Raw genomic sequence first — 26,723 nt, forward strand, 5'->3', positions numbered from 1 at the left:
CATAACAGTTACTATCAAGGACCAGAGTCATCAGGAAGAACCAGAGAGTTGAAAACATAGATGCCTCTGTATAATAACCATGTGCAATCTGAGACATAGGAGTGGGAGAGGACCACCCTTGCCTCTGCTACCACTGATTAACAATTCCATTAAGTAACAACAGTGAAACAAACAGATGGAAGTTTATCTTTAATTCCCTTTTAAATGTGCATTTTTTAAAAATCCAGTACAAATATAGGGGACAGTCACAAGGCAGCCAACAACTTTTCCTATGTAAGGCAACGGGGCGTGCACAGAAATATAACCCCAGTTTATTATTTCCCAACAATGATATTTCCAGAGATGTTGCTCCATTTGAACTCTTTGGGGGGATGCAACACCCCTTTTCTTGACACTACCTTGGAGTAAATATTGGCACCATAATTGATTTTTCATTGGGGTAAAGGGTTGTACTCTCTTCATAGCCCAGTAAAAAATAAACTCTGTAATAAATAAATATTTAAAATAAATATATGCACTCTGAAAGTATATAAATTAGGTCCATCCTGAAGGGAAAAACAAATCCAGATTTCACTTCCCGAGTTAGCGCTGTCCCCATAGATTGACACTCCCAATCCACACAGCTTGCCATTCATTCTTTTCCTGCCATTTCTTCCATTTTCCTACAATCTGCCTCCACATGCTTTACGTAGCTATTTGTGTTCTAGGTGAAGGGAGAAAGCAATCCAGAACAGTCTGGTTTGAAGTCCAGTTCCAACTTCTCCTTGTCTACTTGACCAGCGCACGAGTGAGCAAACCAGAAAGAGGTTGACCCACTTGACCTCAAGGCCCACTCTCCTAAATCCAGACGTTGGGCAATGAAGTGCTTGTCTACCACTAACAGCTTCTCTGACAACCGGCACCCTAGATATCTCAGAACTCCACAGCATTCGGAAGTTCTTCGTGCTTTTGTTACCATTGAGGCTAAGAGACTCCATTCTCCTCCAGTGTTCCGACTTCAGCTGAATACTAACACATCCTTGTAGAGCTCTGGTACTCGTTCTGGATCCACTGGCCTGGGCAAGAAATGGGTGAATTTCTGGTGTCTTTTGGACCTCGCCCCGTCTCGGGGACTGCCGTCTTTGTTTAGTGCCACAAAGTACCGCCGGCCAGAGTCCCCATGCTTGTACACATTGGAGGAGTATGTGTTGTACCAGTTCTCTTCAAACTGTTCTCTGAAGACACATTCAGGCGTCAGCTTCTCCTGTGGAAATTTTAGGAATAAACACAGAGGTGAGAAATCTGATTAAGTAAATGCCTCAAAGGTGGCATCTCTCAAAAGCAGCTTTCCTTTCACTTGCTCAGATAAGAGCTAACTAATCCTTTAGGCAACGACTGTTCTTAGGCCACCCCCAAAAAATTTGTTTTTGGAATAAAAGCTTTTAAAAATGAATTTTGCTTACAAGGCAGCTTTCCCTCTAAAAGTCAGTCTAAATGTGCATCGATACATATAAACCAGCAGGTACATTTTTATGCAGATTTGCACCATGGGCCTATTTGTGCCATTTTAAGGATCTAGCAATACCCCTAACCCTCCCCACCTCGGATTACCGTATTGGACCAAATATAAGCTGCACTGTTTTTCCAAATTCCGACCGTGAAAAGTTAAAGCGCAGCTTAAATTTGCGACCTTACAAAAATGGGCTTTTACGATATCGCCGCTGAAACAGACATACGGGAAAACGGAACGGGTGTGAGTGCCTGTGGAATTTTAAGGGAGCTACTAATATTAGGGTATTGTCTTGTTTTCTTTTTCCCCCTTGAATTTTAAAGGTGCGGCTTATTTGCGGGTGAGGCTTATATTTCGGCCAATACAGTATATCGCCTATGCTTCCAGAAGAGAAGCAATAGATCCATTGCTTTAATAAAAGAGTCAAAGGGAAGCATTGGGGATATACAGTGATACCTCTGGTTATGAACTTAATTCGTTCAAAGGTCCGTTCTTAACTTGAAACCATTCTTAACCTGACGTACCACTTTAGCTAATGGGGTCTCCCACTGCCGCCATGTGATTTCTGTTCTCATCCTGAGGTAAAGTTCTTAACCCGAGGTACTACTTCCGGGTTAGCAGAGCTTGTAACCCGAAGTGTTTGTAACCCGAGGTGTTTGTAACCCGAGGTACCACTGTACTGTATTGGCCTGAATATAAGATGATTATTTTATTAACAAGGAAAGAAAGAACACCCCAGAGCTCCACTGGCTGAATCACAATGGAGCAGCAAATTTCACTTCCAGCCGTCTATGCTCTGGTATTTATGTGTACAACTCCTTCATTCTCTCTCTCTCTCTTTATTTTGGTGAACAGAGAGTGAACTCAGCATGACTTGCTTTGCAAGATTGATATTGGAAGGAAAATATTAGCTACTGAACCCCTTTACAAAACTGTCTGGACTCCTAGACCAGTTTTGCCAACCTGGTTGCCCTTTCGGACTACAACTCCCATCAGCCCTGGTTGCAGCTAGTAGGTGTTGTAAGTCACCTGGGTTGGCTAAGGCTGTTCTAGATTAACAGTACTAAGACTCCCTTGTCCACTCACTCCTTGCAAATTGGACTTCTTTCTTCCCTCAGAACTAAATGTCATTCACATGAGCACCTGAGGCAGGCTGGCTGGAACCAGATTGCCACTGCATATGAATGAAAAGTGCACCCAATGGCTCCTTTAACTCTGCTGGTAGCAGCCAGGGAAGCTGGCCTGACATCTGGGGAAGGGGCATAGCTCAGAGACAGAGCATATCTTTGCACGCAGAATGGTCCGGCACTAGGTGACAGGAAAGGATAATAATAAATGGGTATGATCCAACTTTCTCTGACACCAGCAGCAAAATTGCCAGTGGCTATAACAGATCAAGTCGACAGGTAATCTGAGCTGATAGCACAAGCTGAGTGATACAATGGTAATACTTACAGAGCCATAAAGTTCTCCTTTTTCATTCATTCCAAGGTAAAGGCCGCTGTCCACCCCTCGAATACTGACTAATCCCACAGCCACACTGATGAATTCAAGAATACCTGCATAAAGGAGGGAGAAAAACAAACATTTGTTTTCAACTTCCATGCACGTGGCAGTGAAGACACAGTTATAAAATATTGCCAAAGGCAGACAGAGACTTAGCTATGCAAAATCTAACTGTAATATTTTGTTATAGCACAGAAGACCCTCAAAAGGTGTATCCCTGAGTTATAATGGTTCAAAGACTGGGCACGATCTGGCCTAAACTAAGCCCTTTGACACTTCATTGATTTCAACAAGAGCGTTAAGCATATGCCCAAGTCTCTGCAGCTGAAATCAGTGGAACTTATAAGTGCAACTTTGGCTAGGCTATCCCATTCTCTGTTAAATAATAACAGTAATCAAATATTTGGATTGTTGGAAAGGAAGTTTTTGATAAATGCTTTTAAAAACCATGGCTCCCCCCCCCCACTTTTTGAAATATTGCCATCTGATTTTAGGCATGGCTTTGAATCTTTCTTCTGTATTTATCCATGCTGTTTTATTTTCCGAACTCCCAAAGCAAGATAATGAATGTTCTATCATTTGCAGCCTTGGGAGTTTTAATTGAAAGTTGCCAGGGTCTTGGTTTGTGTAATGCTGAGTGGCAGCCCAGCCAAATCTTCTACAAAGATCAGATATTAAATCTTCCCACACTGCAAATAAATCATCAGAGATTTCGGAGTTCCCAATATTCAAAGTTCCATTGAAAGACATGGGAGGTATTCTGCCTTTCTGATATCATTTTCAAAGAAAAACTCCCCTCCCCTCCCCCGCTCCAATTCATAATAAGCAGGTGATTCAATCCACAAAGACACCACATCAGACAAACCTATTGAGAATGGCGATAGAATAAAGAAGCACCAAGAATGTTTGATCTCGATCTCAAACTCTCTCTCTCTCTTTGGAGGTAATTATTCTGTGTTTACATGTTGTAAGAAATTTCCCTTCTGTGCAGAACTCTGCTGAACCGACGTTCTGTTCAGTCTGGAAACCCTGATGTTTCCAGTGTGCAAAATCAGTTAAGAACCTTTTGCAATGGGTTGTTTTGACTATGGGAAACCTGATAGAAAACCTCTCCATTGGCCTTTTGTGTCTGTTCAAACCCCTCCATGCTTGTCAACAGTAGCAGGTTTCTTCAGATAAGGCTGTGCTTCCTACAATGTCAGTTTTTGTTTGCTCTTACAAATTAAGCAACCTTTCCCAATCTTGCATTAAGTCTCCTATTGTCATTAAGGCACAGTGTCGAAGCAATGATTCTTCAACATCTACTTTGTTGGGCTGGTCATGTTTGGGTGCCTGATTATCATCTTCCAAAGCAACTACCCTATTCTCAACTTAAAAATGGAAAGCATAATGCTGGCAGTCAACAAAAGAGGTTTAAAGACTCTCCCAAGGCAAATCTTTAAAAAAAATGTAGTATAAACACTGATAATTGGGAAACACTGGCCTGCGAGCGCTCCAATTGGATAACAGCCTTTACCAAAGGTGTCATGGACTTTGAAGACACTCGAACTCAGGGCAAAAAGGAGAAATGAGCTAAGAGGAAGGCACATTTGGCAAACCCTCACCATGTGGAAGGATGTGTGGATCCAGAACTGGCCTCCACAGTTACCTATGGACACACTGCTAAGACCGTGTTCATGGAAGACAATCTTACTCGGCTCCGAGTGATCACCAGAGAAGAAGAAGAAAATCTGAATCCTAAACAGAGCAAGGGCCTTCTCAGTAGTCGCGCCCACCCTGTGGAACGCCCTCCCATCAGATGTCAAAGAAATAAACAACTACCTCACATTTAGAAGACATCTGAAGGCAGCCCTTCAAGCTAGGGAAGTTTCTAATGACTGATGTTTTAATGTATTTTTAATCTTTTGTTGGAAGCCATCCAGAATGGCTGGGGAAACCCAACCAGATGGGCGGGGTATAAATAATAAATTTATTATTATTATTATTATTATTATTATTATTATTATTATTATTATTACTACTACTACTACTACTACTACTACTAATGCAGGTCAGAGGTGTAGCAAGTTATCAGACTACTGGCTAGTGTGTCAGGTCACGTGTGGACCTGGGAGACACCTGCTATGCCATAAACTCTATGGTTGGCCTTCCTCAAGTCACCCTGCCTTCTTTTTCCAATCTGTGAAATGGGCATAGTAAAAATTCTATAGGGCTGTTGGGAAGAGAATCAAACTATCTTCGCAGGAATACAGCCCTAGACTCACAGTCTCCTCACTGCTCTTAAGTCAGGCAGGCGGCCTGTTCTGTTGCATATAGTGCCTATATAGAACTATTTAGCAGAACTAAATAGATGTGAAACAGCAATAGCTGCTGTTGTTTATGCAGGACCAGCACAGTTCAGTTCCACTTTGCACAGCAGCGTCTTGCTAAAGTGCAGTCTTGCACACATTTGCATATGCCTAACTCCCACTGGAACGCATGGGGCTTAATACACAGGTAGCAAAGGGCAGGGCTGCATTGCAAACAATTAAGGAAGGCAAGACCTACGTTCGTTTGTTAGAAGAAAAATCAAAGCACTGGCAAAGATCAGAGTGAAAGGCTGGAATTGACACGCCCTCTTCCTCCCCTCAGCCAGAGCAGTGTGTCCAGGTATGCCGCTGTAATATGTCTCTGTATTTCCGCATATGCACACACACATGCTGCCTACATACAAGCGGTGCAGATGACTGAGCAAATACATATGGCGTTTCCTTTCTAAAGGGAGAGGTCCTGAGGCTCTCTAGGGCAGCACGCCCTGACCTGGAAGCCCTCTCTTCTCATCCGCACCAACTAATTACCTACTTCCTGCAGGAAAGCACACCTGTGTCCAAAATAGCATGCAACTACCATGAGAATAACTATTGACATGGAAACTCTGGCCCATTGCAGTTTTCAGGTGCAGTGCTATTTCTTGCAAGGATTCCACCCACAACGTTCATCTGCTGCACAGTATAGGATGCAGCTGTCGGTGATGCTGGAAAGGCACTCTGCACAGGCTCAAGGAAATCTTTTCTGTTACTTCATGCCTACAAGGACCTTCTTTTCCCCCAAAAAAAGGTTGTTGCTCCAAACAAAGCCTTGCAAACTGATGCTGGAGCATGAGACTCTCAATCTCAGAGCCAAGGGTTGGGGCAAAAGATTCCTGCATTGCAGGGGGTTGGGCTAAAGGGATCCTCACGATCCCTTCCAATTCTACGATCCTAATGATGCCCTTAACCCCCCCCCCCCCAATTCCCTCAAGCTCTTGTCTCCAGCATCACCCGGAGCTAGGCTGGCTCCCTTTGCCGCGGTCCTAGCCCGGATTTAAAGCGCTTTATGCCTTTAAGCCAGAGGTCCGTTGCTATACCATCTGTTGCTATAGGATGCTTCCGTCGCAAGGGGAGAAGGTGGGGGAAGAAGCCGCGGAAGAGAGCGAATCCTGCTTGGAAAGAGAGGGAAGGGAAGAAGGAAGGAAGGAAGGGAAAAGAGTGAGGAGCCTTACCGAAGAGGCTGTGGTCTTGCCGAGTGCCTTGCACGCTGCCGTCGGGCAGGATCTGCAGGTGGAAGCCCGTCCTGCAGTAGAGCTGCCTCCGGCGCAGGATGCCTTGCAAGTGCGCCAGCTCGGTGGCCCCCGACGCCGCCGCGCCCCCTCGGGAACCCCTCTCCACCTGCGCCAGGCGGTCGCCCAGCAGAGGCGGCCTCTCCCCGGACGGAGGCAGGAGGAAGTGGGAGCCCACCTGCTGGCCCAAGCCCTCCAGGCCGCCTAGGAAGCCCCCGACGTCGGCTAAGGGAGCCATGGAGGAGTCCCAGAGAGGAAGGGATGGAGAAGGACGGCGGGGAGATATATATAATATATATATATATATTATGGACAGGTAGATGTATGCAGAGAGTCACGTCTCAAGGCTCACAGCTGGGGCTTCTCCCGGAGGCCGGACTCCGCATCCAGATAGCAGTTGCCTGTCTGGGGAGGCTCTCCTCTCTCCCTAGGCATGGGGCTGGCGGGACTGGGCTGAGCTTGGCATAAACATCCACAGCCGGTGCTGCTGCTTCTGGCTCGATGCAAGCGAGGTCTCTCCAAAATTGCGCGTGGGGGAATCTCTCCAGCTCGCGCTCTATATATAGCCACGTCGGGCGGGTTTCCCCCCTGACATATGCTAATGCCCCGGCGTTTGAAACCCTAGACGGAGCTTTTTCTCTCTCTCCTCGCCGCCCCTCCTCTCACACCTTTCTTCCCCTCCGCCTCCACCCTCGCTCTGCAGGGACGGAGGGGAGTTCCTAATGTTCCCCAGCCATTCTCTCGCGCCTTGGCGCACGCCCCTTCGAAGTTAGCAGCCTAGGAAACACCCCTCCCCTCCCCTCCGCCGCCACCAGCACCAGCCCCTCCCTCCCTCCCCACACACATACACACACACACACACAGAGAGAGACCAGGTTGTTGTCGGTGGGGCGAAGGATGCCGTCGGTTCCCCGCCTGCTTTTGAGGTTCAGGCTTTTCTTCACACAGCAGTAAATCGAGAAGGCGCAAAAGCCCAGATTAGCAAGAGGCGCAGGAGAAAGCAGGGTTGGACTTGGGGAGCTTGCAGCGCATTACGTGGACAGGTGCAAGGAAAGGTAAGCGAGAAGCAGGAGAGAAAGGGCGTTACCTGAGGGTTAGACCTGCCCAGACACACATGAAAGAGCAGCGGGCGGGGGAGAGAAAGCAAAAGATCTAACAGTTCCACTCTGAGATTTTTCAGAGCACTCATAAAAGTGTTGCGTTTATTACCCTTTCCTTTTATCACCTTAGGTTTCCCCCCCAAAAGAGGGGGGATTTTGTTTCCAAATGAATTGGCATCGTCATCTGGGGTTTCCCCCTTCCTTGAAGGCTGCTATACTTCATTTATCACAGACAATGTGACACAGGACTATTGTTCTGGTGTGTCTTAATATAAGTGCTTAACAATCTATCCGAATACAGCAGAACAGATGCGTGTCAGGGATCTGGTAGGCTATTGGTGAATATCGACATTTACTGGTCAGTCTCCACATTAGAAGTGGCCCAGCGGGAAATATCAGATGTTTACCTGTAAATGATGAAGCCAAGTGAATGCTTTCTCTGTGGGCATAGACAAGGGGGGACAGGGGTCAACTGCCCCCCCCCCCAGATCAAGTGGAACAATAGAAATATTTAATTGACCAATCACATCAGTTCTGCCCCCCCAACAAAAGGCCTGCCCCCGTAACAAAAATCCTGGCTACGCCTATGGCCTTCTGTAAATGACCAAATGTCATTTGCCTAATTTGTGGCGCCCTTCCTCAACCCTCTAGGTGGTTTGGGCTACAATGCCCATAAACCCTGACCATTGGGCATACAGGGGAGCTGTAGTCCAAACAATTTGGAGGGTACCAAATTGGAGAAGGTTGGCGTACAGGGAGAAGAGATGCCACAAGTGTGAACGCCTTTCCAGCTGGGTCTTGCAACAGCTTACCAATCAACATCAGCAATGTCAAGTTTCTGACATTTGCCTTAATACACGTACACATGTGGCCTTACAGCAGGTGTGACGAACCTCTGGCCACAAGATGTTCTTGGGCTCCATCTCCCATCATTCCTGTCCATTACCTTTGCTGGCTAGGGCTGAGAAGAGTTGGAGGCCAACAACATCTGGCGGGTCTTAGAGAAATTGTTAGAGCTCACATTATGAACCCATAATACACCAACCATCCTTGGCACGGCTGCTTTTTTAGACTGGGGAGGGAATGAGGTTCAGCAACTCTGCGCATAGAATTGCAGTGCCTGGCTGTGCTGTGATCTGAAAAGCTAATCCAATCCTAGGCATGCTCCTAGATCTCCCCATACTGCACGTACCCTGTAGGGAAGGGGAAGGCAGAACCCAACAATGTTTTCTGCTTTTTCCATCAGGTCTCAGGAGGCTAGAACTGATTGCATACATGCCACTTAAAGTGATTTGATAGCACAATCTGAAACATGTTTACTCAAAGCCTCGTTGAGCTCGATAGGGCTTGCTCCCAAGTAGGTAAGTTTAGAACTGTTGCAGCCTGAGAGGGCAAAGCCAAGCATGTCTACTCCAAAGTAAGCCTCTCTGAGTTCAAGGGGCCTGACTCTCAGGAAACCTAAACCTCTCTCCCCCTCTTCTTGGTGTGCATATGTGAGAGTTCTCAGTCTTCTTGTGTAGTGTTTTTAAGTGATTGATGGTAATGCAGGAAGGCAGATTTGTAATCTCATGTTAACCTTCCTGCAATTTTTTTGGATCACCCATGAATAGAGGGGTTCTATCTGAAACATTTTTAGTACCACACTCACTGCTCTCCATAGGTGACTAACCTACGGCCATCTAGATATTGCTGGACTCCGGCTCCCATCAGCCTCAGCCAGTATGGCCAATGGTTAGGGATGATGAGAGGCATAGTTGAACAACATCTGGAGGATCAAAGCATCTTCATCTCTGGACGGAGAAACTACCGTATTTTTTGCTCTATAAGACTCACTTTTTCCCTCCTAAAAAGTAAGGAGAAATGTGTGTGCATCTTATGGGGCGAATGCAGGCTGTGCAGCTATCCCAAAAGCCAGAACAGCAAGAGGGATCGCTGCTTTCACTGCACAGCGATCCCTCTTGCTGTTCTGGCTTCTGGGATTCAGAATATTTTTTTTTCTTGTTTTCCTCCTCCAAAAACTAGGTGCGTCTTATGGTCTGGTGCATCTTATAGAGTGAAAAATACGGTAGTTCCTGGTGCATGGTAGACACTCTGGTCAAGTAGATATGGAAAGAGTAGGTGTCACATTGAAAGCATGCCTCTGTCTCCTTGAAGAGATGGCAGTAAGACACATGTATACATTATATAAGAATTGCCATGCAAAAATCATAGAATTATAGAGTTGGAAGGGACCACAAGGATCATCTAGTCCAACCCCCGGCAGTGCAATACAGGAATCCTTTGCCCAATGTGGGCTTCAAACCCATGACCATGAGATTAAAGGTCTTTATTCTCAACACTTACATGTTGTCTTTCAGGGTAAAGCCCTCCCCCAAAAGAACTAATTCCATAGGTAGATGGATATTATTATACATAACAGTTTAGCTTCTCATTCAGAGCAGGGGCTGTCCCCAAGAGCTGTATCCAGACCTGATAGAAGGATGTCAGCTGCTGCTGCTGCTTCCCTCCCTCTCTCTGATGGGCTCAGCAATCCCTTTTAGAACATGTGTGAGGAACCTTTGGCCCTCCAGGTGTTGCTGAACTACATTTCCCATCAATCCCGGCAGCATGGCCTACAATGAAGGCTTGTGGGAGTTGTAGTCCCACAAGGTCTAGAGAGCCAAAGGTTCCCTGTCCCTGCCTTCAGGTGTTTAGGAATGTACAAAGATGCTGATGGTCATACCTGGTTCCTAACACATGGCAGTGTTTCTGTTGGAAATGCAGAGGCAGAGAAATATATTAGTTATGCACCTGGATTCAATTAAAGTTTAAGAAGCTATCAAAAAGTCCGTGTTTTGTAATGAAAGCAGTAGGGAAGTAGTCAATGGGTTTTATTTCTGCATGACTGCCAGGAGGTCCTCCTGCTAATCTTTCAAGACCTCTCTGTATTTGGGTTGTTAGAGACAAAAGCGATCAAAATGTTTTATGGGCGAACTTTGATAGCTGGGGAAAGATACATTTGCAACTTCCTAGTCTGCGTCTGCAAGCATGGATGTGTTCCTGGCTGGCAAGGGGAAACTTCACAGTTCCCTACCAGAGGGTTGCTCAAGCTTATGAAGGGGAAAGTCCCATCTGTGTGTGGCTTGTTGTTCAATTTTCAGACTCGCATTCCTGACTGCCACTATAATAAACCCCACCTTTTCTTAATAAGGTTAGATAAAAGGTGTGATAGTGGAATCCTCACACAACCTAACCGTCTGTTTCATCTGCATGGGTTCATCTTAATGCAGGAGAGTTACTGCACATGCCTAGGCATGTTTACTCAGAAGTAAGCCCCATTAAGTTCATTTGGGCTTACTCCCAGGTAAGTGTGCATAAGACTGCAGTTTATGTTATGGGTCAGAGGCAGATTGTCCCAAATTTCAAGAGAGAGGTAAAAATTATCCCAATTTCCAGATGTTTCTATGTTACGCAGAGTGTGTGCCTGTATCTTACCGTATTTTTCACTCTATAAGACGCACCAGACCACAAGACGCACCTAGTTTTTGGAGGAGGAAAACAAGAAAAAAAATATTCTGAACCTCAGAAGCCAGAACAGCAAGAGGGATCGCTGCGCAGTGAAAGCAGCAATCCCTCTTGCTGTTCTGGCTTCTGTGATAGCTGCGCAGCCTGCATTCACTCCATAAGACGCACACACATTTCCCCTTACTTTTCAGGAGGGAAAAAGTGAGTCTTATAGAGCAAAAAATACAGTAATTGTCCATCAGTTGCGGGGGTGCTTTAATAATGTCGATATCACTACAAGTGGATTAGTGAGCAGAGTAACCAGATGCAAAAGAGGAAAGGGGTCCTCTTGTATGAAGAACTAACTTTTGAAAGAGTTCAGCAAAGGATTGTCTAGTTCCAGAGTCTCAAGAACATGTACTGTACCACAAGCGAGAGCTATCACTCTTCCAGTAGCGATCAATTCCCAATGCAAATGGTGACACTCAGGACCAGCTTCAGATTGTTTCAGAGGCATCTTCTTTTAATATAATTTCAGGTGCAATTAAGTACGTCCATATTTTAAATTACAGGTTGGAGTCAGTGTAAGTCCTATTCAGAGTAGACCCATTGAAATTAATAGGCATGGCTAACTTAAGGGCATTAAGTGGGTCTGCCCTGCATAAGACTTGGTTGAATACCACCTGATGTGTTTCTCTAGCTGGTGTAGTAGCTAGAATTTGGGGACTGGGTAAACCCGGGTTCAAATCTCTGCTCATTAAAGTTGTCTTGATGCAAGAGCACAGGACTGAGGCACCTTTAATAGTTTCATAAAAGAGGGAATGTCATCTGTGCCTGTTGAAATTCCTTCCTCTACACATTCCTTGAAGAAGCCCTGTCTTCTTTTCCATCTGACTAGGTGGCGCTGTGGGTTAAACCACAGAGCCTAGGACTTGCCTATCAGAAGGTCGGTGGTTCAAATCCCTGCGACGGGGTGAGCTCCTGTTGCTCGGTCCCAGCTCCTGCCAACCTAGCAGTTCGAAAGCACGTCAAGTGCAAGTAGATAAATAGGTACTGCTCCAGCGGGAAGGTAAATGGCATTTCCGTGTGCTGCTCTAGTTTGCCAGAAGTGGCTTAGTCATGCTGGCCACATGACCCGGAAGCTGTATGCCGGCTCCCTCGGCCAATAAAGCGAGATGAGTGCAGCAACCCCAGAGTCGGTCACGACTGAACCTAATGGTCAGGGGTCCCTTTATCCTAAATCTGAGCCACAAAGCTTTCTGAGTGACCTTGTCCAGTTTGATTTCTCAGCCTAATTTGCTTCACAGGTGTTTTGGTGAGTATAAAAGAGCAGGGACCATAGAGTCCACTCTGAGGGTTGTATCCATTGTTAGTTATGCTCCAGAGTAGACCCATTTCAATTAATGCACATGACTAACTTAGGTTCGTTCCTGTCAATGGGTTTACTCCAACTGGAACTTAACTGGATACATCCATGACATTTTAGGAGGAACGGTAGGATATAAATAAAAAGTGTATCATTGTTAATCACACTTTCATGTGCAAAATTGTTTACAATATTTTTTATAAAAAATTCTTACCACCCTGCAAGAGAGAAAGAGCTTATTACTTGCATATTAAAGTTGAAGAAAGTAACTTGTCTATTTCCCAAATCCATAAATTCTGAATCTCATCCACTGATTGGCTCAGTACAAAACACGCTGGTTCACGTGTGTTTTGGGAACATTAATGTAACCCTAGTATTGCAAAGTGTATTATTGCCCGCCTTAATACACTGTATATTCTCATCTAGATAAATGTTATTTCCCTATCGAGGACCTTTCAGAACCAAATCTTGAAAGGGCTGTGGGGGCGGGAAATTGCTTAGTGGGTTTACACTTTTGTTTAACTAACAAAACAAAACAAAAGTAGTAGAGCGATGGGAAAGAATAGGGTGATGTTTTTCTTAGGTGGTTCTTTTTTTCAAAGTCTCTTTCCATGTGTCTTTTCAGTCACCAACCATGTAAATCTGGGAGATCAAATGGATTTGGCTGCTTTGCTTTATTTGTTGGAGAGAGGTTTGGGGCTAATTAATTGGCAGGTGGCTTAAAGCAGGTAACGCAACACCTTTTCATCACAGTAGTCCTAAGTACTGCCCTGTGTGCACCTGAGTGATAAAAAAGGAGAAGATTGTTGAAAGCAAGTGATTTATTGTGGAAGGATTTAAAACCTCAAAACGAAAATAATGTTAAATACAATGATCAGATAAATCACTTCCAAAGGAGGGAGCGAGAGGGAGAGCTGGCAGACTTGTTGGGAAAGCTGTTGCAGATAGATGTTATATAAGTTTACCTTTCAAATAACAGGAGCCTGTCATGTGGCTGGACCCAAAAAATCCTTCATAATCGAGCTTTCAAAGCACATCTGTGTAAACATTATCACATCAGTGTAAAACATCAACCAATGGGCTTTTGCTTTGAACCAAATCTTCTTAATTGCAGGGCTAAATCAAAGAACGAGATCAAAGTTGCAGAATCTGAAGAAAACCAATTGTGCAGGGAGCCTGTACACTTATGTCTTAAAGATAGCATTACACCCCCAAAACAAGAAAACCCCACCCCAACAATTGAAGCGCACACCATGTCATTCAGATATATATATATATATACTGTATCTTAAAACATGTGTACATATGGACAGAAGAATTGAACTATCAATGCAGCTCAGTACAAAACATTGGGGACATGAGCACAAGCAAAATAGTTATAATTAAGAAACAGGTTATCAGACCCTGAGCCACCTACAGATATTATTTCAAATCATAGAAATGCTTCCTGCGTTGGTCCCAAGTAGAGTAGTGAGATGCAAAAGGGAAGAGGGCTCCTCCATCCTTAGAAAAGGGTGTAGAAAAGAAAATCTTAGCAGGTGCAGCTTGTCATGCAGAGCGTATCTGCTGAAATTCCCCCTTTGACACAACTATTAAAGGTTCGGGAGGAGCCCTGCCCTCTTTTGCACCTTATCTCCAAGGAAAAGCAATTATTATTATTATTATTATTATTATTATTATTATTATTATTATTATTATTATTATTATTTATTATACCCCTTCCATCTGGCTGGGTTTCCCCAGCCAACGTGATCCAGTTATCGTTTTGTGTCAGTGAGCTTAGTCAGCTAGTTCTCAGATGTACAGGGGAAAGCCTGAAACTAAGAAGGCTGATGCTTTTGAATTATGGTGCTGGAGGAGACTCTTGAGAGTCCCATGGGCTGCAAGAAGATCAAACCTATCCATTTTTAAGGAAATCAGCCCTGAGTGCTCATTGGAAGGACAGATCCTGAAGCTGAGGCTCCAATACTTTGGCCACCTCATGAGAAGAGAAGACTCCCTGGAAAAGACCCTGATGTTGGGAAAGATTGAGGGCACAAGGAGAAGGGGACGACAGAGGACGAGATAGATGGACAGTGTTCTCGAAGCTACGAACATGAGTTTGACCAAGCTGCGGGAGGGAGTGGAAGAATCTTCATTAATTTTATTATCACTAGATTTTTATACCGCCCTATTTCCATAGATCTCAGGGCAGTTCAGAACTTAATGGAAGACATGATTTCAGTTTCAAAGCAGTCTTCTATCCATGCACTGACCAGACATGCATTGGCTTAGCTTTTAGCAAGGTAACTGTGACGTATCATAGAATCGTTATCATCTCTTATCATACCATAGAATCATAGTTGGAAAGGACCTCAAGGGTCATCTAGTCCAACCCCCTGCAATGCGGGGACCCTGCCCACAGCCACCCCTGGGTGTCATATGTGCCTTAAGATCATATATTTAGACTAGAAGCTTCCTGGCACAGGAGCTGTCTTCCTCATCTGCTACAGACATACATGGATGGCACTGTGATGGTCATGATCATCCTAATCTAAGATTTGGTTTAATCATTTCATTTATTCATTCATACTTCTAGCCCAGCCCATTTATAGACAGAGAACATACACACTGTCCAGTTAGAAAACAGATTCCATAAAACATATCCTTGAGCTTCACACCACTTCAAAGAGAATGATCTTAAGATTTCCAAGAGAAGTTCAGGCTGAGTTCTTGATAAGACTTGAGGAATGGTGATTCTATAGTGGTGAGAAGGAACCATTCCTCTGATGCTCAAATTCGTGAGATGCAGAAGAATACATTTTTGCTAGTTTATAAGAGATTATGATGGGATATATGTAAGGAGGCAGTCTTTTACAGATACTGGGGCAAACAGAGCATTAAGTCAAAACTAGAAATTTCAGTTGAGCCTGGAACATGAATGGAAAACCAGGCAGTTTGCAGGATTTTGTGTGTAATAGATGATAGAGCATCAGGAGACAGGCCCCCTGATTTGCTCCAGCTCAACACTCTTTAAAAATAAGACCGACATGGGTATAATCTGAGCTAATCTGAACCTTGCCTATACTTCTCCTGCCTTAGTAAGTAATTTGGCCAGAATTACAAGGTTGGAAGAAGCTGAGGGATTAGCAAATCCAACCTTCCCATTGGATAGCAAACTATAGAAATATCACAGCGATGCAATTAACCCACACCAATACTGTAATTTTTCCAAAGGTATCATTTGTTAGTCAGATTTATTGAAAGCACAATATAATGCTCTTAAAACAAATATGAAGAGGATTAGAATAGCAGTGAAAGTGAAATGCTAAACAAACTGACCTCTTTCAAGCGTAGCCTTTCATGTCTTGAGTTTGGAAGCAGTTATGCCATTTTATCAAGTACTGGGGAAAACACGATAAGGGCCTTATTTTCACCTTGCCGTTTGCACTAGTCATGTGACGGGAAGCGATAACTCCTATATGTATGTATATTTTTGCTCATTCTGTCTTGCTATCTTGGGAAGTTAAATATATTTGAAGAGTGTTTTTGCAAGAACTCCTTACTCTACTTTAAGTATACTCTACAATCTAATCGTTTCCCCTTTACTTCCTAGAGCAGCACTTTCAATGCTATTGAATAAATATATAGGTGATCCAGGTTTGGTTTTTTAAACTCCCAAAGCAAGTAAGTATTATGGTTTGCAATAGACAATGTAGTACGTGGACACTTGCTAAAAACAGCATATTGTTTAAAAGACGTTTTGCTGCCTTTTTCAGTGCAGAAAGAAAATAGTTTTAATGGGCTTCCTTGGGAAAGAAGCTCCTTAAATATGGAGTGATAGCTGAGACCAAAATTATGTCCATGATCTCAATGGGATAAAGAAGTGGTGACAGTTTCTTAGGATAATAGGTAGTAAATTTGGTGTTACTAGTGTGTATGGATGCACCTATGCCAAGATCAAAACCTGACATCTGATAGGCAACAGAAGAATCATAGAATTGTAGACCTGGAAGGGACCCTGAAGATCATTTTATCCAACCCCCTAACCCTTTGTGCTACTTTACCCCCATGGGATATTTCCTTGTTCTGCTTGTGAGGTAACCAGCCTCATATAACCAACATGATTAAGTCTAATTAATCATGCAGGGGTTAATACAATAGAGCAGTTGTTGGACTACAACTCCCATCATCTCTAGCTAGCAGGGATGATGGGAGTTGTAGTCCAACAACAGCTAGGGACCCAAGTTTGAGAAACACTGCCATAGAATAAGTTGTCCTTTAAGGCTTAGGTCACTTTGGGAGGGATTCAGTAATCAAGCCTTTGCTCCCAGCTCAGACGACCTGATTCTTACAAGCCACTCTTGAGTTCCTATAACAATAATTTAGGGACTTTCACTGCTTTGGAACTAAATTTTACTGCCTGTGCAACTTTTTTCTTAATGTTGTATGGAAAAGCACATGAGATCACAGCAACCAGGAAGGACAAGTGAGTATGGGTGTGTAGGCAAACAGCTTCAGGACCCAAGGATAAGAGGATCATCATGTGCTGTGGGCTGAAGATACCAGCAGGAGGCTGCTCACTGTTTCTACAGCAGTGTCGCCACTAAAATCATACACATCTACACACAGGCTAAGCCATTTTTTAGTAGGAAAATGCAGTGTCCAGTAGTGGCAGTTGTGGATCTGTTTGTTTCTCCATGTGTTCGTTCATCTAGCTACATTGACTTCTTCAGTCAACCCATGTTGGCTATAGCAAGGATATGCCATCATCCCAGTGGCTTATAAGTTCAAAGCAAATCAAGTGAGAATATCTTCTCTATTTTTATTTACATTAGTTTGGTTTTTATTATATTATATGTTGAAAACTTTCAATAAAAAATCAGATTTAAAGATCCATCACTTACTTGAGGTCCTGACTGAAAGCTCATAGATTCATCAGGGAAACACTGCAATATGCACATAAAGCAATCCAGCACCAAGCCAAAAACAGCCTTCTAGACAGACAGTGGCGTAGCGTGGGTTGTCAGCACCCGGGGCAAGGCAAGTAATTTGCGCCCCCTAACCCGGTAGGGGCAGAGAGCTGCGAGTGCGAGCGCCCCCCCCAAATGTTGCGCCCGGTGCGGCCGGCCCCCCCTGCACCCCCCACGCTACGCCACTGTAGACAGACAACTTTTTCAGGCTTGCTAAGTTCTAGGGTCCGTCCCCCGCTCCCCCCCCACAGTTTCCCTTTTATCATCTACTTCTATTCCCAGTGGGTATATATTTATTGTTATATATGATTTTTTATCTCATTGTTTACTTAGTCTGAATAAAATTTTGTTTATATAAGATGCATTAGAAAGCCTGTTCAGTAGTTGTTCAATGAAGTTTCCAACAATGGCGCTTGAACCTTTGCTTTATTCATTTATGAGATGTGCGTTAGGCACATAATAATATAAAATTACAACTTGATTGAAAATATTATGTGATTAAAATGAACTTATGTTCTTAAACAAACATCTCAGTGGGAGGGTCTGAGGAGCATATTCAGACATAAGTAGATACAGATGTGCATTTTTCCCCAATTGAAAAGATTAGCCTGAAGGTGCTACTGAATTCATTAACTTCTCAACTGAAGACTCAAACATCAAGGAAACAGAAGCAGCACAGCTATCTGTTGATTCATACATGTTTGGAAGTGATAAATGTAAATCTCGTACTCCAAGTCAGTTTGAAAATTTCAACATTAGGCAACAAGGGGAAAACTGCTAATAAGAAACCTTCCCAATATTGCAAGGTGATGGATTTATGAGCAGTTTTCCCTAACAGCTCCTAGCTATCATAGGCAGATGGAGCCTCCATGTTTGGGGGAATGTACTTCTGATGACTAGATGATAGAGTGAACAGCAGAAGGTGAATATCCCCATTAAATCCTAAATGATCTTTCCAGAGACATCTGGCAGCCGCACTGCGCTGAATGGATCACCTTGGCCGGAACAAATCAGCCAATGCGGCAGTTCTTAATTGGGTCTGAAAATTTAACACACACTCTATAGGAAGAGAATAGGTAGGACATATATGGCTGGTGATTGAATTATGTTAAACATGACCTGAAGAATTTATAATCTGCATTGTTTCCAATATTACTACTTCTAAAACAGTGTTGCCTAAACTTGGGTTGCCGGCTGGGGGGTTTTTTGGACTACAACTCCCATCATCCCTAGCTAGCAAGACTAGCGGTCAGGAATGATGGGAATTGTAGTATGAGGGGGAAAACAACTGGAGACCGAGGTTTGGGAACACACTACAGTCCTGCTAGGGTGACCAAGTGAAAAAGAGAACAGGGCTCCTATGCCCTTAACAACTGTTCAGAATAAGAAATCTCAGCGGGTGTGTCGTTGCACCTGCTGACATTCCCTCTTCTGCCCAGCTATTAAAGGCGCAGAAGCCCCGCTTCCTCCGTTTGTACCCTAAATCCCACAGCCGTCCCTTTAATTCCAAGTCAGTGCGGATTACTTCTGAGTAGACACGTCTAGGGCTGCCTGCACCTGCCGGTCCCTTCAAGACCAGCAATTGTGGAGGGGAAAGGGAGTGATCACTGTACGTATTGTGGCCTGAGGCGAGTAATTAGTCTGAAGGAAGGGCAGTGAGACCTGAGGGAGGGGAGCGAGAGGGGCGGAGCAATAACGGGGATTCGGGGGGGGGGAAACACTCGCGCGCGAGAGAGCCTCTCGCGAGGCTTCCCCGGCGGCGGCGGCGCCGCAGCAACGACGGCGGCGGCTTCCCTCTTTTCTGTCAAGTCCGCCGGGCCGGCAGTTATGGCAGCGCTGCGGGGTCTCCTGAGGTGGCGTCGCTGCCGCCTCCCCAACGGCAACGACTCGGAGCTGCCTCCCCGAAGGCGGCTGTGGGGTGTCAGGGCCCGGCCGGCGGGCAGCAGCGCGGCGCCGCTGAGCAGCTTGGGCGCTGCGGCGGCGGCGGGCGCTACCGGCGGGGCGCTCGCCTGGTTCGTCTGCCAGCGCTTCTACGAGCGTCGGCCGTCACCTCAGCAGAAGGGACGGAGCGGCGAGGCCGGCCAGGCCCGCGCGCTGCTGCCCATCCCTGTCGCGGCCGCTGCCAGGGATACGACGGTAGGTGTCTCCTCAGGAGGAGGGGCGCTCGGCAGAGCAGCTGCCCTCAGGGGATGCTCTGTGCCCAAGCTCAGCTCCCGCTTCCCAGGCTCAGGCGGCGGCTGAGGCGGGCGCTTTACCTGTTGCACGGCCGCCTGCGCCTCAGCCGCCGGCCTGCAAGAGGGCGGGAGCGTCGTCGGCAGCAGGCGCCGCCACCCTCGGGCGGCAAGCGGCTCCTTCGCTCTGCAGGCAGGGCGTCCTTCGCCACCTGCCGCCGCAGCAGCGACTTCGCTTGGGTCAGCGTCTCCTGGCGCAGCTGCTGTTTTGCAAAAGGGTAAGCGAGACGAGCTGCTCCGGGGGAAATGGGAGCCGCCTTGCCAAGGATGCTGCGGCCTTGGCGAAGCTCTTCTTCCCCTTTCTGTTCTTGGCACGGTCCTTCCTTGTCACCGCTTGTCAAGCGGAGCTGCTTCGTCGTGCAGTTTGCTACGTATTTCGCCTCCCTCCCCCACCCCCATAAAGTGGAGCCTGTGTGTGTGGTTTGTTTTGTTCATCCCACCTCTTTAGGCTCCCAGAGTGGCTTATGCAGCAGCTCCGTTGATTTTAAAGGAAAATACAAAAGGCAGCCTCTTTGGATGATCTCTTTGATGTTCCCACCAGCTGGCTCCATTACACCTGCACATGGTGGGATGCTTTGATTGACATACTGCATTTGTACCTACAGCAAAATAGACACCATGAGTGGTTTTTTGTGTGCTTCTCCTTATGCAAAATGTTGTCTGTGTACGAGGTTAACTGTTTTGAAATGGTCCTCCATACTCTCCACCACACTCTGACAGTCAACACTTTTTACTTTAAGAAGGAAATTGACAATCGGCAAAGACGTTTGCCTGGAAGAATATTTTTGTTACACTTCTTCCCCACTGTTAGAAAGTAAAGAAAGGTTATCAAGTTGCCTGCTGATCTGTGTTACTCATTTTAAAAGCTTAGCAGCTAGTGACAGCATGTCCAGATTCTTGTCTATGTAGTAAATATGAATATGAATATCCAGGGCAGTTTAGAAGTAGCCCTGTTGACATCACAATGTACTTGGTGATTCTTACAACAATAATGGAACTATTACTATTTAATTCAATACAGGTGTAACAGTGGCTATTGTACAGGTGTTTGTCAAAAGCCAGTTTTAAAAATGTTTATTGATTTTACAAGAGAAGCAGTCACAATTTTGTGCATGCTAAATAAGGTGCAATCCATGTAATTGTAAACCCCAAGTTGGGCAGTTGAGACTTAGCATTTGTTATGTGGGCTTGTCTAATATGTGGAGTATCAACACAGATAATCTAGGAAGGAGATTGTATTCTGCAATTGACATATTAAGTTTTCTGTAATTGGCATATTACTTATTCATCTATTTCATAAAATTTATACATGGCTTGGTTGTTAAAAAGCAAACCCTCAAAATGGTATACAGATTATCATTAATGATCATTAAAACTAAGATATAGTATAAAAAGCAACTTATAACTGTTACATCAAAACTAAGTGATGCTACTATAACGAGCTACAAATCTACATTGAATCATTACTATCCCATTCTGACAGGAAACAATAATTTGAACTTGATGCTAACATACTTAACAAGAAATTATGGTCAAATGCGCACATCAAAGATCAAATCAAAGCAGAGCAGGATTACTGGAGGCACGTACTTCAGTGAGTTATCCCAGTGACTTCTCTTTTGAAAGAATGTGGTTTGGCATTTAGGGGAGATGATGAAACATTTGATTCATCAAAAAATGGTAACTTCTTGGATTTCTTGAGTTGTCAAATTCAGTCCTTTTCCATGTGCTCACATAAAGGTTCTAGTCAGCCATTATACTTATCCAAAACCATATGTGAAGAGGTTATCCAGTTGATGGCTAATACAGTTGGAGAAGCAATACTGAGCAACATCAAGCAAGCAGGTTATTTTAGTTTATCAGTCAGTTCAACCCCTGGTGATTCCCATGTTGATCAACTGTCATTTTTGGGTACGTTTTTCTAGAGATGGGTTTTCTAGAGATGAATTTTTTTGAGCTGAAAGTTCACACTGGTGAGTTGATACTTAACTACGTCAGTGAACTTGAAAATAGATTTCAGTAAATGTAGAGGACAACCATATGTCAATGCAGCCAATATGGCTGAAAAAGTATAACAGCATTCAACAAAAAGTTCTAGAAAGGAACAAGTTTACAGAGTTTATTGCATGCACTGGACATTCCCTAAATCTAGTTGGACAAACCATAGTTGACTCCTGCCTAGATGCAGTGACTTTTTCCCCACAATAAAGGAGCTTTCCCCCAACCCAGCTTCTACAAAAAGATGGACAATGCTAATTCTTGTCTCTTGAGTCTAAAGTTACTCAACATTTATCAGACACAAGATGGGAGGCTACTGCAACTATTAGTGAAAGTTATGCTTACAATCATATTTAACTATGATCTTCTGCAGAAAATGGGAGAATTTGAATTCATTTTAATGCTTCACCTTTGGGCACATTTGCTACACCAATTTCATAAAGTTAGCAAGGTATTCCAAAGTTCACAACTTTCATTCAGCACGTGTAAATATTTACTATTGCAGTTCATATCAAATACTCAGTCTAATTTTTATGAAATTGAACAGCAAGTAAAATTTACTCTACTGGATATAAAGCAATAACTGTCAAAAGAAATGTCAGAAACAGACAGAGTACAAAAAAAAAATACAGTGGTACCTCAGTTTAAGAACAGTCCTGTTTACGAACGATTCGATTTACGAACTCTGCAAACTGGAAGTAGTGTCCCAGTTTGCAAACTTTACCTCGGCCTAAGAACGGAATCCAAACAGTGGAAGGGCACTGGCAGCAGGAGGCCTCATTAGGGAAAGCGTGCCTCGGTTTAAGAATGGTTTCGATTTAAGAACGCACTTCTGGAACAGATTAAGTTTGTAAACCGAGGTACCACTGTACCAGTGATGGGACAGAACCTGAAGCCTTAGATGAACTTTCTCCAAGAGACAAGTTTAGTGTATATTCATTTATCCCTGTTATTGATGCTCCTGAAGCCAACCTAGATAAAATAGCAACAGTGTACAGGAGTGCAGCTAATGAATTTTCATTTTTTGTGCACCTGCAAGTAATCAAGGAACAGATTCACAATGGTGTTGATGCAATAGAATCCAAAAGATGCTGACCTTAGTCTCATTATTGAATTCTTTCACCTGTCCATCAAACAAAGTCACCCTGAAAAAGAAAATTTCAGCCACCAAGATATGTGTCATATTATATTCCAGGAGAAAAATCGGACAGCTTTTCTGAATATGGAATCAATTTTCAGATTGTTCATGTGTTAATGTTTACAAATTGTACTCGCAAAAAGATTCATGTTCTAGACTAAAAAGGATAAAGGATTATCTAAGGTCAATCATGTCCGGAGATCGGTTATCTGATCTAAGCCTGCTCTGCATGGAAAATGATAAACTGTGACTTGCTGGTTTTAAATATATAATCAATAAGTGTGCATCCAAAAGAGCTTGAAAGACACTGTTCTGACTTTGTATATAGTGCAATGTTGAACGTTCTGTGTGAATGGCTTCATTAACTTCCTAATTTTGTAAACTTATTAAAGGTTAAAAATTTATAAACAACCTTTTTATCAATGTTAAAATTTCAGCAGTGTTCTACTTTCATGGAGTAGATAAAAAAAAGAGCGAGGTTTGGTTTCTCATGATCAGATGCTATTAAGTTTGGGCCTCCCAAGGTTATATCTGGGTACAGCCTCATCTTGTTTTGTGCGTTATCACCAAACACATATGCATCAAGGCAGCATCATTGAGGGAGAAATGCCTTCAGCGCTATAGAAAAAGTGGTAGTGAAGAAAAAAAGTGGTGGCAGCAATCATTCGAATTACAGTTGGTAAGACACTCTTGGCAGTTCTAAGTTTCTCTATTTGCTGCTTATCTTACTGTTTTTATTTTGGCAGCATTCCTAATGTGCAGGTCTAAGTATGTTTATGAATTATTGCGTATTTAAGTTTGTTTACAGTTCTGAAACATAACTTGTCACTGCTACAGACTGACATGGCTATGTTTCTGGTGGGGTCTACATGTTGGAGAGTACAGTAGGGATGCATCCATCAGTCTACTTTGTTACGTTACACCCCTGCTTAGAAAAAAAATGTTCTGGGAGACAAGCATTTTTATAAGTAAAATCAAAGTGGTCTCAGATGGGACCTAGGGAGTAGTATAATAAATATGCAGGAAGTTCAGCCATTAGAAGCAATACTTGGATTCTTTGCTTTGTACACTTCAGGGTAAATTCAATGAAACTCTGGTAACAGAGAAATAAGAGTACCCAACCACTGATGTCAGGAAGGCTATGAAGGGTTTCAGGAATGCTACTGAAGTAGCATAGTTAGAACACTTCTAGATTTCATATTGATACACCCAAAGGTATTGAAAAATCTGGGGTGAAAGCATGAAGCACCTCTTCTTCTCCTAATCTGATATTCTGCCATGTTTATTCATTTTATAGAAATCCTAAAACATTTACCAGGTACTTTATATAACCTATATAGATAATGAAAGAAAAAAGTTTAAGAGGGTGTTCTGAGGGAGGGCGAGGTAGCCTGATAAAATGTTAGTGAAGATACAGAACAGAGCTAGGGGGACTTCTCTGTGATTTGTAGTAATCGTGGCAATTTTCAGCTGTGCCGGCTGAGGCTAATGGGAGTTGAAGTCCAAAACAACTGGCGGACATGTTGGTGGAGGCTGCACTAAACCATGGTTTAGCATTATGAGAATAAGTTTTCCTTCCGTTTAGGTTTACACTTTCCCCTCTTCTTCTCCAGCACAGCCCCATGGAAGAGATTGGAATCTTTCACTACCATTTTGATTAACCACAGCCTACCATGCCATTCAGACCTAAATAAGCAATAGTTCGTGCAAACAATCCAGCTTCATAAACTGTAAAGTTGGCTTGTTTTCACTAGGAATAAGATTAACCATAGCTTGTCTGGCCCTGGTCAGTCAAGGAAGCTGTCATTAATCAAAAGCAAAAGCTTCTTCCTCGCAGCCATGCCGGAGAGGAGAAAGGGAAGTAAAGTGATGGTTAGCATTATGTCCAAATCAACCTCTTGTCTTTTTATGTACATACAGGATTTGATCATAATATATAAGTACTTTGGTGAATTCCTGATCTGCTGATCTGAAAATTAAGGTCAGCTTTTTCCCTTGGATTTTTCACATTCACGTGTGAATATGTAGGCAAGAAGTACTGCATTATAAGATTTGTAGTACAGTAGCCATACAAGGGACGCGGGTGGCGCTGTGGGTTAAACCGCAGAGGACTTGCCGATCAGAAGGTCGGCGGTTCGAATCCCCGCAACGGGGTGAGCTCCTGTTGCTTGGTCCCTGCTCCTGCCAATCTAGCAGTTTGAAAGCACATCAAAGTGCAAGTAGATAAATAGGTATCGCTCCAGTGGGAAGGTAAACGGCGTTTCCGTGCGCTCCTCTGGTTCGCCAGAAGAGGCTTAGTCTTGCTGGCCACATGACCCGGAAGCTGTACGCCGGCTCCCTCGGCCTATAGAGCGAGATGAGCGCCGCAACCCCAGAGTCGGTCACGACTGGACCTAATGGTCAGGGGTACCTTTACCTTTACCTTTACCGATACTGTAGAAAGCTGTCTGTGGACAAACACCAGCTCCCTCAGCCTAAAAGCAAGATGAGCGCCGCAACCCCATAGTCGCCTTTGACTGGACTTAACCATCCACGGGTCCTTTACCTTTTTTTACATGAAAGTGAATATATTGCAATACCACATAATACTGATTAGTAGAAGTGTGACAGCAATAAGAATTTTGGGTGCAGGATGTGTTTTACCATAAAGTCATTGAAAGTTTGGCAACTTTGTATGGTCAAATGTTTTTGGGAAAGGATTCTGAACTACCAGAACTGTGACGTATTTGACCCAACCCCCCCTTCCCCCTTTTAAATTATGACAGAAAATGTAATATTATATATACTTATACTTTTGTGTTTTTAGAATATTTATATAAAATCCTTCAGTTAGAAAATCACATAGCTGGACAACTAGTACATTCTGCTCCAGAGTTTGCTAAGTACCAAAACAGTTTTGTCTGCTTTGGGATTTTCCCACATTAAGAATTTGATGTTTAACCTTTTGGCCACCCAGCACGCAAACAAAATTATACCACTTTTATCTACTTGGGAGCATAGTATGTTAGCCTGAGGCCAAGTAAAGCACAGCTTTTTTAAAACTGTTTTCTTTTCCTTCATTTCCTTCATTTGTACAGAATCACACTAATTTCAAACAAACTGACTTTGCATCAAGGAATGTGAAAATTGCTCATTTAAAATAAAAAGAAACCCTTTATAGTAAACTTTGATAAAAGTTGTAAGAACTTGGCTTGAAAATTGGAAGTGATAATTTCATAAGGATTTTTGTTTTATAGTCACAAAGTGTTTACATTTTTTATATTAAGTGTAAAATTCAGCAGAATAATAATCATTGCACTGTAATTTTGTGTCCCCTGCACTTTGTGCAGCAACTTTTCTTTCTAAAGGCTGAATGCAAAAATACAGCTACTACCTTTTTGGTCAGAATGTGTTTGTTTCATAGTACAGTGATTTCAGTCAGAATCTCAAATGGAGTATCTGTCCCACTGTGGAAATAAAGTACTGTATCATATACTAATTCATGGCACAATCCTATACTTGTGTTGTGCAGGCTGTGAGTGTTTAGAATCTTGTAAAATCCCCACTTAGCCTGTGCAGCACCAGATACACCACAGCCACGACAGATAAACCAGTGTAATTCCCTTTATGGACTGGTATAGTCGTTCCATCAGCAAATATATGCCAGCAGAACATCTGTATGCCATGTCCTATGCTCTGCCATCAATACAAAGCCACACCCTGTCAATGGCACAACTGTACATCAACACTGGGCAGAACAGAAAGGATTTTGATTTCCCTCTGATTGAATTCAGTGGGAGCTGATTTTGGGAGCTCAGTGGGAGCTGTTACCACCACAAAGCCTAGGACAGAGGTAGGCAACCCAAGGCCCGTGGGCCGGATGCGGCCCAATCGCCTTCTCACT

General features: G+C 43.7%; 2 protein-coding genes across 5 annotated transcripts in view; one reads left to right on the forward strand and one right to left on the reverse strand.

Moving 5' to 3' along the window:
• Positions 1-203: 203 nt before the first annotated feature.
• FGF20 (fibroblast growth factor 20) lies at positions 204-6,810 on the reverse strand (the record flags this gene model as incomplete). Its single annotated transcript, XM_081925867.1, has 3 exons — positions 204-1,243; positions 2,945-3,048; positions 6,516-6,810. 3 exons carry the CDS (start codon positions 6,808-6,810, stop codon positions 998-1,000), a joined length of 645 nt encoding a protein of 214 aa, XP_081781993.1. The 3' UTR covers positions 204-997.
• A 12,171-nt stretch (positions 6,811-18,981) lies between these two features.
• Positions 18,982-26,723, forward strand: part of MICU3 (mitochondrial calcium uptake family member 3) — a 37,558-nt gene continuing 29,816 nt past the window's right edge. The window contains exon 1 of one of the 4 annotated variants that reach the window (XM_081924562.1): positions 18,982-19,082. Coding sequence is in view for 2 of the 4 variants with exons in the window: in XM_081924561.1 (XP_081780687.1) it covers positions 19,301-19,609 (309 nt within the window). In the remaining 2 variants the exon portion in view is untranslated. Of the gene's footprint in view, positions 19,083-19,195; positions 19,610-19,830; positions 19,923-26,723 lie in introns of those variants that run through there. The other 3 variants (XM_081924561.1, XM_081924564.1, XM_081924563.1) reach the window with 3 other exon arrangements.

Source organism: Podarcis melisellensis (assembly GCF_964234715.1).
Source record: "Podarcis melisellensis genome assembly, chromosome: 9".
Taxonomy (NCBI): domain Eukaryota; kingdom Metazoa; phylum Chordata; class Lepidosauria; order Squamata; family Lacertidae; genus Podarcis; species Podarcis melisellensis.